This window comes from Alnus glutinosa, chromosome 7 (assembly GCF_958979055.1).
Source record: "Alnus glutinosa chromosome 7, dhAlnGlut1.1, whole genome shotgun sequence".
Taxonomy (NCBI): Eukaryota; Viridiplantae; Streptophyta; class Magnoliopsida; order Fagales; family Betulaceae; genus Alnus; species Alnus glutinosa.
In genome coordinates this window covers 24734389-24750658 of record NC_084892.1, presented here as the reverse complement: position 1 = coordinate 24750658, position 16270 = coordinate 24734389, and the positions used below count along the sequence as shown (strand labels likewise).

At 35.9% G+C, this 16270-nt stretch overlaps 1 protein-coding gene across 1 annotated transcript; it reads left to right on the top strand.

The window, feature by feature from the left end:
• The first annotated feature begins 13318 nt into the window (after nt 1–13318).
• LOC133872849 (expansin-A4-like) lies at nt 13319–15910 on the top strand. Its single transcript, XM_062310469.1, has 3 exons — nt 13319–13585; nt 14060–14378; nt 15196–15910. Exons 1-3 carry the CDS (start codon nt 13438–13440, stop codon nt 15503–15505), a joined length of 777 nt encoding a protein of 258 aa, XP_062166453.1. The 5' UTR covers nt 13319–13437; the 3' UTR covers nt 15506–15910.
• The last annotated feature ends 360 nt before the right edge of the window (nt 15911–16270 follow it).

Below are 16270 nucleotides of genomic sequence, written 5' to 3'. Positions count from 1 at the left end.
TCTTGAAACAAGATTCCAACGGGTTTAGATCGATCATCTTGATTTGATTTTAGGTTCTTGAAACGGGATTTCAACGGGTCTAGATTCTTTGAACCTGATTCTTGACTTTCTTGAGTAGATTTCAATTTAATCGTGGATTAAAAGGGGATTCCATCCTGCGGGTTCACATCAATATACCTCTTCACGTATGATATTGAGATACCATTTAAGCAATGAATACCCAAAAGCTTAAATTTATGACTACGATACGTCAACTCTTGTGACTACTATTTGATGTGAGACATAACTACCCCTAGCCATATTTATAGACTCTAACCTAACTTCAATATATCAAACTATCACTCACCCCCACCTTGTGACCGGTGGAAGTATTCAACGGTCTAAATTTAATTTTAAATTTTTTATAAAAAAGAAAAAGAAAAAAAATCAAATCTGAACCGTTAAAAAAACTACATATTCCGTAGGTTCTTTTAGCCTAAGCCAAATCCAGTGCACTAACAGTACCACCCCAATGGCCAACAAATACAACAGTAATTCTGCCACCATTTTGTGAGGCTAGCTGGTTTGGCCCTGTTTGGTATCAACAAATGTACTTAATTAGATTTGTAATTGTGGTTGTCGGCCCTCAAATAGGAGTCACTAGCAAGCTACCTTTTGAGAGTTGGTGAGGAACATCCTAATTTAAACTCAATTATGGGATGATGGCCATTTAGCAGTTGCTTTTTTTCGGTGCAGATCGAGCAAGAGAATGGAAAAATAGGACATAAATATTATGTGTCAATTAATAAATTACTTTCAATACATGTGAGAATTGCAAGTATTTTGAACACGTGTTAGTTTAATAAATTGGACATTAGAGGTGAAAACCGCTCGATGGATCGAGCCTTTTAGGTTTGAACATGCTGAAATTGTCCCTTTTCTACCCTGAAAAATTGTGGGTTCTTCTATCTCCATCTCAAAAATCCTCTGATCACCTACATGCATCTTCGTGACCTGGCCTGTGAATGAAATTGAAAGGTACCAAAATAAAATGCCACAATCTAGCCAAGAAAATTCAAGAAAATAATTAGGACCACAAAATAATATTAAAGGAAAACCTTAATCGATCAGTACTTGAATGGTACTGTGAAAGCTATTGGCGACAACATAAATCTAAATATTAAGAAAGCATATATCCCACTGACCAAATAAATCCAGTACAGAAATTCATCCAAATTAAAGGGCTATCTCTATTCTCTGCCAGGTTTAAATTCTCCTCAAGTAAATGATGGTATTATTATTATTACCATAACTATTAATTTATTTTCATTACAATGACAAAACCGATATCTCCCATTTTTTAGGCGTACGTCTTTTGTTAATTAAGTAGAGTAATTGTAAATAAATGGCTGCATTAACTGCATTTCTCTCCTCCCCTTTTACTTTTGGTTTTGGACATAAACTTTATTACAAATTCCTTCCCAATTTCGAGAAGTCATATGTATCTCTTGAACATACAGAGTACATATTTTTTTACTAATCCCATTAAAAAAGTATTTAAAAAGCACATGCTTTAATACCCGTAACATCGATTTTAATTTTAGTATAAAATAAAATTATATCATTTTGTTAAAAAAAATTCTAAAAAATTAAAAGAAATAGTCAACTTTCTTCGCCCTCTCCATGAGAAGCGGGTCATGAAGGCACCTCAACCTCCACGAGGGGTGGGTCGTAGAGGCCCTACAACCCCTCTTGTGAAGGTCGTAGAGCTCAATCTATGATATTCTCTTTTGTGAAGGGTTGGTCATGAAGGCGCAACCTCCTCGAGTAGGTCGCAAAGGCTCTATGACTCGAGGCACAACCCTCGTTGAGGCATATATATGCCTCCATTAGCTAGGAATTGGTTGCAAAGGCTCCATGAGAGGTGGACCATGGAGCCTCCATGACCAACCCCTCAAAGAGGGGATCGTGGAGCTCCATGATCTTCGCAAGGAGGACCTCTGTTACTCATCCCTCGCGGAGGTTGTGGACACCTCTTGTGTAGGGATGGATCTACATGCCGGTCATGGGAAAAGAGCTCATCAGTTCTTTATTTTTGTTTTTTTTTAAAAAAAAAAAAAAAAAAAAAATTAATACAAGGGTATACTTATAAATTTTTTACTTAATAATTAAATATGTCAAATATCGATGAGGCTAGTGATGCTAATGTGTCAATTATGAGATGGTGTAGTGTATAGGAGGATATGATCAATCCCAATGATCATAACAAACTTGCGATCAATTTGATTTCCAATTCTACTCTCAAATTGAAATTCCATACCCCACATATCCTTTGTACGTGTAGATTCCTATGTTTGTAGCTAGCAGCCAAACTTATGTCTGCTTCAGTGCAGGTAACAACGATTAAAGACCATCACTTTTGAATATGATGAATATGAAGTTTTGAGAGCAGCTGTAGCCTGTATATATAGTTTGATAATGGTGATAAACGTGGGGCGGTGGGGGAATTGGGAGGAGGATGCGTCGTTGTAGCTGGTCCCTAAAAGACCATAAATCTGGGCAAACGTAACGTTGTGAAATTGCAGATCGATCGAGCTACAAGTGAGAAATGATCACATGGATGTAGAAATCTAAACAGTGAACAGTGATGGATGATGATGGGCCATGACTCATGAGGCAAACAAAATCTATTGTCCTCTTCGATAAGGTTCACTAATCACGCACATGCAATTGCATGTGTGTAGATATATATGTCCATGCACTCTTACTTCAAATACCCATTACATCTCTCCCTCTTTCTCATGTGGGATGATCATTTCGATCTTCATGCTTTTCCAACAAGTTTTGGCCACGTTAATCATATGATTTTGACACTTGTACGTAATTAATTAACTTATTACAAATTAACAATGCTTCAATACAACTACTGATCGATGGCTTGTATTGCACAGTAACAAGGGCTCCAAAGGCATGCCCACCAAGTTAAAATATATTTTCTTTGTCAATACTCACAAGGTCCACCATAATTAGCCGCAACAATTAACTTCGCTAGCGGCATTTCCGATTGATTGCTTTAATTTCTCTGCATTTGAGAATCTCTTTTAATTATAGCTGTGGCTCAATCACCGTCAAGATTAAACTTTATTTTTTGTTTATTTTGAATTCCGTAATTTTCTGTTTTGTAACTGCATGGGTTGTTCTTATTCTCACTCTTCTCTAATTTTTTTTTTTAAAAAAGGGATCCAAAGTGCTCACATGAAGCTTGTCTTAATTTAAGTTTTACTATGCAGAGCACAATTATTAGTTTGATAATCTAAACAAAGACACAGATGGGATACAATATATTATTAATTTTGTAATGATTAAACTGACGAATCATTTCAAAATTAAAATCAAATTTAAAACTTGCAGGCGCCATCGATCTTATTTCGAAGCATTAAAACAATGGAAAGAATATTCAAATTAAGTTGCAAACCCTTACACTACAAGTACGGTCAACTTTATATATATATATATATTATTATTATTTTAAAGCAAATTAAAATACCCACAACGTAGCTTCTCCTGCAAATAATAAAAGCACATATCATTATGAATTTTAAAAAATACTTTTTGACAAATGAAAGCAAGAGGATAAGTGATACATAAGAAATGTCAAAAAGTCTTCGACAGGAAGATAAAAAAATAAAAAATAAAAATAAAAATGGGAAGCTAAACGACGTATCCTCTACATCAAAATGCAAGTGCATGAGTATATATAATTGAATTCCTTGATCGCGCATGCAACTGCATGTCGTTCAATAAATATTTGTAAAAAATAATAAAATAAATAAATAAAAAGGAGTCACCGACAATTTAAACAGCATTTGGCAATGGTTAAAGTAAAAGAACATCAATTGTTGGTACGGACATTAAAGGTACTGTCCTTTGCATGGAAGAGTTAAGGAACCCGACCAAACTCATCAATATAACAACACTAGTCGTCTCTCGACTCGATCTCACAATCTACGTGAGCTGTATAACATTGATCTGTTTGGCCCAACGCCAGCTCACAATTATTTGGTTTTTTTTTTTTTTTTTTTTTTAGTATTTTGATTTAGTAATCTAATTATTATATGACTGTTGTATAATTAGAATGATATGACAGTAAAAATTAACTTTTGAATCAACAAAAAAAATTATAAAAAAAAATAATTTACGTTTAATTTTTATTAATGGCAATCATATAATAATCTACTAAATAATATGTTTCTTCCTCGGGTGGCGATACATTCTATTGGAGAAATAACACCCACATAGAAAAGCCAAAATGTCACGCGGCTGCAGCAAGCTCACCGACATTTAGGAATACAGGGAGCTGATGATAATTATGGGCATGTTAGTGGGATGCATATATATATATATATATATATATATATATATATAATCCACGTTTAGGGTCTAAGTCTACGAGGTAGGAAGACTATTAACAAAAAATAATCATAGAATCCCATGTGATTTTGGATCCCAAGAGTCGCTTCTATGCACCCATGCATACACATGCAAAATTTTGTCGATCGAACGACAGCTGAAAATCACCCACCATCCAAGATTCTAGAAAATTGGATTTTATTTTTGACTTTTATCTTCCTCGAGCCTTCATGCATGTCCAACGTAGAATGAGTAAAAGATTATAATAACAATGGGGTATAATTAGGAGAATGTTATTTAGTGTATTATTATGTCCGTCAAACAATTACAATGATGTGACTGCCTATAAACAAATTAAAATAAATTAATGGTTAATTTTTATTTGTATGTCATTATAGTTGTATGACAGTCGTATGAGAATTTACTAATTAAATAAAATTTATCGATAAAAATATATTTAGAGTCTGATTGAGTTTTCGATTTTAAAAAGTGATTTGAAAATTAACGTGGCTTTTAAAAACGCAATTAAGCATTTATTATACTATAATTCAGTAATTCATAAGAAGAATAAAAAAGAAATTCTAACTATTTAAAATTAATTAATGTTGCAAAATTGAATTGCCATGATCAAGCTATACATACAATACACATATATAGCCGTGTGATTGGAATGCTTTGAAAGTGTCTCGTAGTGCCAATTTTTGGGCACATTGTTTAGCTAAGTGGGCCGCTTCCAATCATGTTTTTAGAAGCATTCCTATAGGATCTCCTATTTTCTCTTCCATTAAGATAAGAAGTGGGAAAGATCCAACCTTGTAACCTTTTTCCCATATTCAATTAGAAAAGAAAAGAAAAGAAAAAATATAGCCGTGTGATTGTGAAAGAAGGGAAATGGATGAAAATGGAATCATCACATTCACAAGTAATGCTACACATCATCCCTTTGTCCTCCTTTTGTCCCTCCAAAATTGATGTGGCTCTTAAAATCACTATTGAATTTTTGATATATCACTCTTGGATTTTGATCAAATGATGATTTTAAGAGCCACATCAATTTTGGGAGGGCAAAAGAAGGACAAGGGGATGATGTGTAGTATTACTCCACATTCACATGCCTAGCTATCACAACCTACGTGGCTAGGCATTTTGGTGAGGTGGCGATATTGGTGGCACGTTCACATGCATGTCTTGGCAATCGGCCTGCATGTATGGTTGGTGCTGTGTGGTTGAATTGAACCACATGACTTCATTGCGTTTGCTGATGTGGCCGATTCTCTAGATCTGGTTGGTTGGTGATTGGGATACTTTTTTAACCTTTTTAGGGGTAGGCCCCTTACGTGTCAAAGTGCCCCCACCTGACCTGTCACCTATACCCCCTTGCCCTTAACTATTTCACCACCTCTGATTTTAATGACCACGTAGCCACCGGTGGTGAGGCTGACTGATGATCAACACGAATAAATGAGAATATTACCAAAAAAATTTGGTGCATGTGAAAGCAATGCAACACAAGTGCTCCCCATGTGACGCGTGTCATATATTGCATTAAACATATTCTGGTGAATTAATTAAATTAAATTAAAGATGTAGTTGAAATCTGAAAAGGAAATAAAACGGTATGATTTTATTATATATATTGTTATGGCTTATTGAGTGAAAGTTAAGCCGTTTTAATTCGAGCGCTGTAAGGAGGTACGGCCGGCAGGACAATAAATATAAATAAAGACAAGAAAATGATAAATAATAGAGTGTTGGTAGGGATTTTTTAAATTATTTTATATAAGTTGACCTAAAGACGTGTTTTAAAAATAAATGAATAAAAATTATTTAAAACGTAATACGTCAACCGGTGAAAGATGAGTGCATGTGAAGGGTAGCTTGGCATTACTCGTTGGTAAGGTACTACAACTTTTACTACAACTCTTTATAAACTAACGTAACAGTTCACTTGCTGGTTACTGCGTCAATTCATTAAACAATTAAAATTACGTGTCATATTTTATTGCTTAATTTTTTCACTCATGTTATACCACCTTTTAAATGAGTTTGTAATGAAATTATAATAAAAATTACAATACTCGAATCGTGTTATTAAATAATATGGCAAGAGCATGTATCGAGTTTAAATGATTGATCTCTACGTCTACGTAGTTTTGCATATGAGTAATGTTATAAATTATACTTTTATTTCACAATTATTTTACAATACTGATGTGTTAGTCCAAAGCAAACATTAGAATTTATATCAGTCATTGATAAAAATAAAAAATAAAAAAACTAAAAATTGATTGAGACTGCCTCATCAATATTGTAAAATAAAAATGTGAAATATAACACTTTTCTTTGTATATTATAAATAATAAATAAAGAATACTAAAAATTTATTTAATTGCAAATATAGAAATAAAAGATTTGGGGGACAAGTGGAAACGCTTAATAATAAAGAAGGGACGTGGTCCATGTGGAGGAGTGTGTGGAATAAGCAAAAGATCAACCAAAACAATAATTCGGATCACATGCAAGTTGGGCCGGCCTTTTGGATGGACAAAAAGAGAGTTTGAACGTTGAATCATGAGACACTCTCTCTCCATGGGCCTTTGACTCTCAGCAAAGGGCTATAACCAACCTCACATGCCTTCAGCCGCCATTGATGCGACATCACATCCTCAACCTTAATTCTTAATAATTATGTTATCTTTCCCCTTTCAAAAAATAAAACATTAATCAATATTTCAAAGACAAAACGCTCTTAAAAATTTAAAAATAATTTTTGCCTTTACGTCAAAAATATGAAAAAAAAACTTCGCTTAATCTTTCCAAATTTATATCACATTTTCAATTACATTTTAAATTTTAAAAAAAACTTTTAATTTAGTGTATTCTCTTTTCAATTTTTTTTTAATTTTACCCACCTCTTAGAATTTTTCGTTAAATCTTATGGAAGAGTATCAAAATTCTTAAAATAATAATAATAAAAAAATTGCAAAGATTTGGGCATTGATCAGGATTTAATAGAATTTATAAAAATATCGTCTAATTTTTTTTGAAAAAAAAACGAACGAATGTTTTTAGAATTGAAAATGATTTAACGAAAAAACATAACAGATGTATGACACTGAAAAAAAAAAAAAAGAAAAAAAATGTAAAAGCAACGACAATTTAGAATAAAATTTCCCTTAAAAATAAGAAAGCACCGATCAAAACATAATAATAATAATAAACAAAGCTTACGTTTGCGTTGCAACTTGCAATAAAGTTCTGATTTGGCTTGCTTAAGGAAATGGTTGAACATAAATACACATATTCTAAATATGTCAAAGTGGATTTAGAGCCTTTTTGCATACGTTGGTGAGTGAAACTCAATTTGAGGATACGTTTTGTATGAGTGATCAATGTCCAAATATTGATTACGAACTTTGTAGTTTGTGTAAATGCTGATTAAATTTAGCTTAAAAGCAAAATAAATAAATAATAATAATAATAAATCAATTAGAGGATGCGTTTGGGATAAGTTATGCAAAATTGAAATGGAAACAAAATCATGGTTATGGGTGATAAAGTAGGAGCCGGCCACCTACAAATTCACCTTCTATGGCTAATTCTTGCCTTGCCATTAAATAATTTCCTCAATCACATTTGTCATACTTCCAAAACGATCATATTATTCAATTCCTTGCATAATCAAAAGTATAAACTTCATATATCAAAATAATTTTGGATGGGGATAATGACAAACATATCCCATAATCCCTTACCTGCCATCTAGCGGATGATATCGATCAGGAAAGTTTTGTCTTCTTTGCGTTCTTACTAGGTGGTACATGTCAAAAAGAATGCAAATGAAGCGGCTCACGGCCTGACAAAGGAGGCTCTTATCGATGTCATAGATACAATTTGGTTTGAAGATATTCTCCCAATAATCTATGATATTATTTGTAGGAAATGTTTTTTCCTGTGATGTTTGGGCATAATGCTAAATTGTGTTTTAATAATAAGAAGGGATTTATTTTTATTTTTATTTTTTTAAAAAAAGATGATTCTTGTATAAATATTGTATAGCAATACATCACATTTTTAAAAGAGCGAAAACTATACCTAAAAAAAAAATGAATGAAAATTATATTTTTGGGTTATGTGGTTTGTCCTGATACCAAACTGGTTCATGTGGTATTAAGAGTACTTCGAATATCCATGTGGTTTTCAAATTGTTCAAAATAGTTCTTTAAAAAAAAAATGCTACACCTCACTAGTTGAGGGGTGGCCAACCTCCCCTTAGTGGGTGGCGGTCAGTGATGGGCAGGCTGGACAACTGATCACCCCTCATCTAACAAGGAGAGCCTCCCCTTACCATACAAAGGATGATTGACCGCTCTTGTCTAAGGGAGTGTACGGGGCGATGGGCTGCATCCTATGAAGGGGAGACTATCCCTTAACTGGTAAGGGGTGACTCGTATTTTTAAATTTTTTTTTTTTTTTTGAGAAAATAAAATTGTAATTTTATAATAGATTGAGTCATCAACCATAACACGTGAATCAATAATTGATTGTGATGTAACAGTTTTCGTCAAAACTAAGAGCATCACTAGCTAGGGATGAAAATGCGGCGAATAATAACCGCATTCGCATTCCCTTTAGATATTATATATACAATATTTAATACAAATTTAATTAAATTCACTAAAATGAAGTCGTTTTAGATTTGGTAAGTTTAAGATATTTAAGTTATGTTAGGGATTTTTTTTTCTCTCACTATTATCTTAAAGTCATACCTCCCTATATTTATTTTATTTTATTTCTTTTCTTTGAATAATCTAAATCTCAATTACTCTTTGAAATAATGACTCTCTATGCATGGCTAATAATCATGAATTATGTAATAAGTGAAATATTAATTTATTTAAACTTGTATATAGTAATAACCGCATTATTTAAGCTTGCACATAGATTTGGATAGTAGTCCGAAATTGCCATTACCGTATATGTAGATAGTGGATAATAACCGCACGGATCCAGATACTCAAAATTGATAAACGCATTATGCGGATACAAATATTACTAATAACCGCATCCGCATCCGCATCTACATTTTCATCTCTATCTCTAGTAGACTAGGTAAAATGCCAGTATTAGCTATGCTAATATTACCTCATTTTCACCACCAACAAATTTGCTAGAGGTGAGCTAAAATGCAATAAATAAAAACTAGCTATTCATTGATTCACTCTAACACAAAACTATCATTCTCTCTTACATATGAAAATATGAGAAATATAATATAATTTATATAAAAAATAAAAAGTAATATTTACAAGCTATTAGAGAATAGAATAAAAAATTTGTGAGTGTGTTTAATAAAAAATAGTAAAAACAAAAAAGTTGCATTTTTTTCACTACGTGTTTTGATTGTTTTTTTTTTTTTGAACAAATAGATGTGCTATTTAACTTCTGGATGCCCAAAGGCTACATCATGAGCAATGAGGGACAAACCCCCCATACACTCTTAAGTCAGAAGGATCTAACTTAAAAAAACAATTACATATGTAGAATCTCAAATTTCACTAAAATTACAATCAGCCCCCTAATAAAGAAAATTCTAGTAAAACTTGAGCCACACATAAGCAACTGTACCTAGAAACAAGAGAATACACAAACACATCTAGCAGAAAATACAATCCAAAAACGTCAGAGGGGAACACTGTCTTCGTCGGAGACAGGCGCGTGTACAACACGCGCCTCCCCCGAAACCGCCAGCCATCAAATCAGCCACCCAGTGCCCGACCGCCGCCTTTGCACAGCGAAAAAACGCCGGAACGAGACCTCCACGCGCCGGTCACCGATGATCCCGACAGCCGGAACAAACAGCGGCGGAGCAAGAAGATGCCGGTGAACCCATCTGAATGGCGCGTGTCTCTAGAAAGCCGATGGAAAAACGTAGATCTAGCATCAAAAGTTGTAACAATTTAGGCACAAATACGCACCACCGGCGAGACAAAACGAAAACAAGAACACCCCGCCGAACACCTCGGGAAGGACCTTCTGCCAGAGAACGAGAAGAACAGAAAAGAAAACAAACACAAATAACACAAACTCTATAACCCAGAGGACTCGGAGAACAAAACTCCACAACCTAAACGACTGGGAGAAAGACTACCATCCCCATGGTACATACCATGGAGGAAGCAAAAAATTCTACCGGGGATGGGAGGCTTAGAAGCCCCCCTTCCCGGCTATCAACAGACTGTTAAGTTGTATTCAGAAGAGACGCCCACGAGAGACAGAGAAAACTTGCAACAGTTTATTAAGTGGGATTCAGTCTTGTGTTTTGATTGTTATTGTTAAAGAGGCTCAAAAATACGAATCATTTTAAAGAGCTGGTTTCGTATACGCTGATACGCATCTAACTTTTAGAGTACTTTTATGCCCCGTTTGTTTCGGCGTAAAATAATTTCTGGAAAATGGTTTCAGCATTTTCCGGTGTTTGGTAGGGGCGAAAATAATGGTCAACTGGAAAATGATTTCCGTTTGACCAAAAATGCTTAATAAGTTTTGGAAAATGATTTACGCTTTTTAAAAGCGTAAATCATTTTCCGTAAACGATAGATGCAGTCGATTCTTTTTTAAACAACACAGTCGACCTTTACGTTCAAGCAGTTGACTATTGCCGAATTTCGACAAGTCAGATTCCGACTCCGGTCGGTGCTGGAATTCGACAAATTAAGCCGGAATTCGGAGACGTTCGGCAGATGTCACCGGATTCCGGGGATATCATGCCGGATTCCGGCCGGATCTCCGGCTATCTCGCCGAATCCCGGCCAGAAAACCGGAGATCCGGCCATCTGGCCGGAATCCTGGACGGATCCGGCCAGAACGGCCGGACCCCCGGCATGTGGCCGGATCCGGCTGTTCTGGCCGTATCTCCGGCCAGGACGGCCGGTTTCCGGTCAACTGGCCAGGATCCGGCCGTTTTGTGCCGGATTCCGGCAAAGTTCGCCGGAATCCGGCAACTTTGCCGGAATTTGTATATGCCAAATTTTAAAAAATATTTTTATATTATTTTATATTAATATTTTTTATTTTGTGAATAAAATTTAATTTTTTTAATTAATATGATTAAATTAAAATATAAAAAATATTTGTAATTTTCCGTACGCGCCAAACACCAAAAAATGATTTCGACGAAAAATATTTTTCTGAAAAATGACTTCTCCGAAATTATTTTAAACAAACGGAGCATTATACGAAATGAACCAGTTTAATTAAAGGGCAGACCATATAGATGAAAAATATTATTTTTCTTTTTTAAATGTTTTTCATGAAAAGGAGGGCTACTGGGCAGAGCAGTTACGATTGGTGGAGACTGGAGGGTGGGGGCGTTTGGCTGTGCCCAAAAAAAAAATAATAGCCGGTTTTTTTTTTTTTTTTTTTTTTTTTAATTTTTTTTTTTGGGAATTCAATAATAGCCGAAATTGTTAAACGACTCACTGCCACTGGTCCCTGAAAATCTGTATATATGACGTATCCTAAACCGTGAGGTGGGTGGGGGAGTGGGCGAGCGTGGAAGAGCGTGCGTGAGGCTCGAATGGGTCCCATTTTACTGTTAGGGCCGATAGCAATTCACACGAGCCTGCTGTATACGGACAACGGTCCCTCAGTTTACGCGTTTATTTCCCTTATCTTCATTCAATTGGGGCAGTCCAGCGTTTCTTACTTTCTCTTTGCGGCCCCTTTCGTGGCTTTGGTACTCGGATTCCCATTTTCAATCTCCCCCTTTTTTTTTTTTTTTTTTTTAGTTTATTCTACTTTAAAAGAAAAGAAAAGAAAAAGACGAGGTTAAATTGTGATAAAATTACAGCCATTTGTAAGGATAATGCCTCTTTTTTATATATACTGACATATTTAAAGAGACCGCTTGTGATAAAAGCAAAGATGGCTTCAAGTTGGGGGTTTTCTCATCAGGATTTTAGGAATAAGACTTTTTAAGGTGCTTTTATAGTTGATGGAATGAACGGTGGATCTACTTAGTTTGTGGATCATTTGAATTTATCCCAAGCCCAACAACTTGAGAGAAAGTTGATGCATATTAAATATTATACAGGCATTAAATTTTGATACAAATATTGAAGGGGCAATGTTACATCCCTTCACCTTAATTTTACTGCTTATCGTCAAATCTTTATCTTTCACTTTCAAATTTCGAAAGGGTAATATTATTTTTGTTAACTTTGTATATATATATATATAAATTAGTATTATTCATTCTGAAATTACCATAATTGTTTCTTTTATTTTAAATTAATACTAATATAACAGTAAAAATCAACACTTGTAAACAAAAAAAAAAAAATTAAAAAATTGAGGACGTAATATCACAGTTATACTAAATAAAGTTACTTTATTTTATTATGGAAAAATGGCAAGTGTTTGCCATATGTCAATTGAGTGGGAAGTCAATTTGAGAGGTGGAAAATAGCATTTTGTTCTTCAAGTCAAGAGTTATCCTCCACCGATTAGATTTATGGTAACCAAAAGATGCTTAAAGTTGCATCAAGAAGAACAACTAGGTGTGAAATCAAAAGCCTTAATTCAACCTAAGTATGCTTATCGGATGGATGTTATTCTTTGGAATATGAACCCAAGTTGCCCTGCTCTCGTGACCAACCAAAATTAACATGTCACTAAAAGAAAAAAAAAAAAAAACCATAATAAATATTAAGTGCCCATGTGTGGTGCACATGAATACTACATCGATCCATGCTCATCAATTTATGAATTTAAGGAGTGACCAAAACCATTTCTTGGAGAAAAAGGAAAATAGGGCGAATTATAAAAAAGAAAAAAGAAAAAAAAGGACTTTAATTGTACAAAATAGATTTATGTGAGAGAGGACAGAGAAAGTGCATTAAATACGTAGTAATAATATCAGACCCCTGCTCTTTCCTCCAACCCTTGGCCACTCCATAAGTACCCCCACGTTCCTCCCGCTTTCCATTCGCCCCACCCCCAACCCACTTCTCTCTCTCTTTCTCTCTGTTCCACAAACACACAACGATGGCTCCAGTGAGTGTTCTAAGCATTGCTTCCCTTCTCGTGCTTTTTGCGGTGGCTGACGCTAGAATCCCCGGGGTTTACACCGGTGGGCAGTGGGAGAGCGCCCACGCTACTTTCTATGGTGGCAACGACGCTTCTGGAACTATGGGTATTCTCTCTATACTTTGAAACTTTCTTCTTGCTAGCCTCACAGTCCCATTTACGCGTTCCCTGCTTTTTTGTTCTCTGCTGCTCATGGATTAGTCATGTCCACCCAGACCATCCCCATGTTCACCAACCTTAGAGGGTTGAGCATGAAGAACCCAGAGATACCCCTCTGCATTTTCCGTCATAATGCCTGTTTATGCGAAACCCCCGTTTGACCCTGTTTCTGCCACTAGTTTTTCTCAGAGCCCAGCTCGTTTTCTTCATTTATAATTTACTGGAACATTCTAAATGAATCCCTATAATCCTTATTTTGCAGTTCAAATTCATAATGTTGGAGAAATTTTTACCCATTAGATTTCTTAGCTGTGTTCAATCTCTCCACCCCATATGTAATTTCTCAAGTTCTGGTTAAAAATACCACTGAACCAAGTTAGAACGAAACTCTAATAGCCATTTCTGGTCTCAATGCGTGCAGGTGGTGCCTGTGGATACGGCAATCTCTACAGCCAAGGCTACGGAGTGAACACGGCGGCACTGAGCACTGCGCTCTTCAACAACGGGCTGAGCTGCGGCGCGTGCTTCGAGATCAAGTGTGCCGAGGACCCCAGATGGTGCAACCCTGGGAACCCCTCCATCTTAATCACGGCCACCAACTTCTGTCCCCCCAACTTCGCTCTCCCCAGCGACAATGGCGGCTGGTGCAACCCCCCCAGGCCCCACTTCGACCTCGCCATGCCCATGTTCCTTAAGATCGCCGAGTACCGCGCCGGAATCGTTCCTGTAGCTTACCGCCGGTGAGTGAACGTCCTGCTCTGTTTTGCTTTAACGCTTTGTATGCCTGGTTCTTTTGCTATATAGCTTTTGGTTTGTTTCTAATTTTTTGGGTTGACTGAACTGCCCTTATTGTTTATTGTTTCTCTAACATGAAAAGCTGTGTCATCATAAAAAAAGAAGAAAAGGATTGACAAGTTGATTGTCCTCGGAACCATACAGCGGAAAATGATGGAATTCTTGTATCCTATCATTTTCTTTCCCGTTGGTTTTCTCGGGAAGCAAACAAGAGGCTAACAGAATCTCTGTGCTAGTGGCGGTGTTGGTTGAGAATCCGTTCAGGTTTACGTCGTTTACCCAAACTTTAACCAACGGAAACCATTTTTTTTTTTTATTCCCTGAACCTTTTGGACTTATGACTTGGCCTGCTCCGAGCGCTTTCACTAAAATAGCCTTACTTTTTTCACAAATCTCATCCATTTTTAATAAAAGAACCCAGGGTCTTTTAGGAAAACGCCAAACATAAGGTGGTCTGTGTCAAAAGTAAAACCTGACTGGGTTTGGCAATTCCACTCAAGGGTATTTTCAGTATTTAGCGATGGATAACATTTGTAATTTATGGAATTTAATTTTCCCGGAAAATCAGGATAGGGCCGTGCTTTCCCAAAAGTCAGAAAATCCTCGACATGTTTCACGTTGGAAAACGTTGCCCCATGCGTGTGATGGGTCACTCATAAATTTTGCTACGGGAAATACCATTCACCTAGGGTTTTAATCCGTCCCAAAAGTTACTCTTATATAATTAAATAGTGAATACATGTTTTTTTTGTTTTATTACAGGGTCCCATGCAGAAAGCAAGGAGGAATCAGATTCACTGTCAACGGATTCCGTTACTTCAACCTGGTTCTGGTCACCAACGTCGCGGGCGCAGGCGACATCGTGGTCGTGAGCGTGAAGGGGTCGAACACTGGCTGGATGAGCATGAGCCGCAACTGGGGCCAGAACTGGCAATCCAACGCCGTTTTGGTGGGCCAGGCTCTGTCGTTCAGGGTCACGGGCAGTGACAAGCGCACCTCTACCTCATGGAACGTGGCGCCAGCAAATTGGCAGTTCGGTCAGACTTTCATGGGAAAGAATTTCCGCGTCTGAGTCCTTTTTTTTTTTTAATTTTTACCGCGCTCTATATTTTTAATTTTAACGTCTTAAGTTTCCCGCCTTCAATTTTCCTTTATTTTCCCGGGAAAATTTTGAAGTGGTGGGGTAGTAAAGTAATAGGTTGGGTGTAATGGGGTTTTGGTAGGATAAAAGGAAAAGGTGAAAAAATGGTGATAGGTAGGAAAGTCACTCAGTCAGTGACGGTGTGGTAACTTTTTCTTTTATAGCTTTTATGTTCCTTTCTTTTTTCTCCTATGACTTTAAACGTGTGTCTGTCTGTCTGTCTTAATGTTAAAGTGTTGTTATGTGCTGAAGTGGCTGCAATAAGAAACATGTAGCCCGCAGCTTAATTATATATGTTTTCAATACTATTATATAATGTAATGTGATACTTTTTAAGTGTCTTTTTTTTTTTTTTTTTTGGCTTCTTCTTGTATTCACTAGTTAATGCTATTGGTTGTTTGTTTGGAAGTTTGGCCCAACAAAGTAATTCAGGTCTCGGGTCGGCACTAACCGAATCAAATGTAAATTTAGTAAATTAGGGTTGAATCATCTAACATGTTTAATAAATACTAATGTCTCGATATAATGACCTAAACCCGACAAACAAACATAAGTTAATACGCAAATGTCGTGACTCAATAATAAAGAAAAAGAAAGTGAAATAATGAATTTTGCAGTAACCAATTTTAGTGAAGCATTAATTGATACTGGAGAAACCGTAGGGTTATAAAAGCAAAGCGCCAACAAAAAACGCGT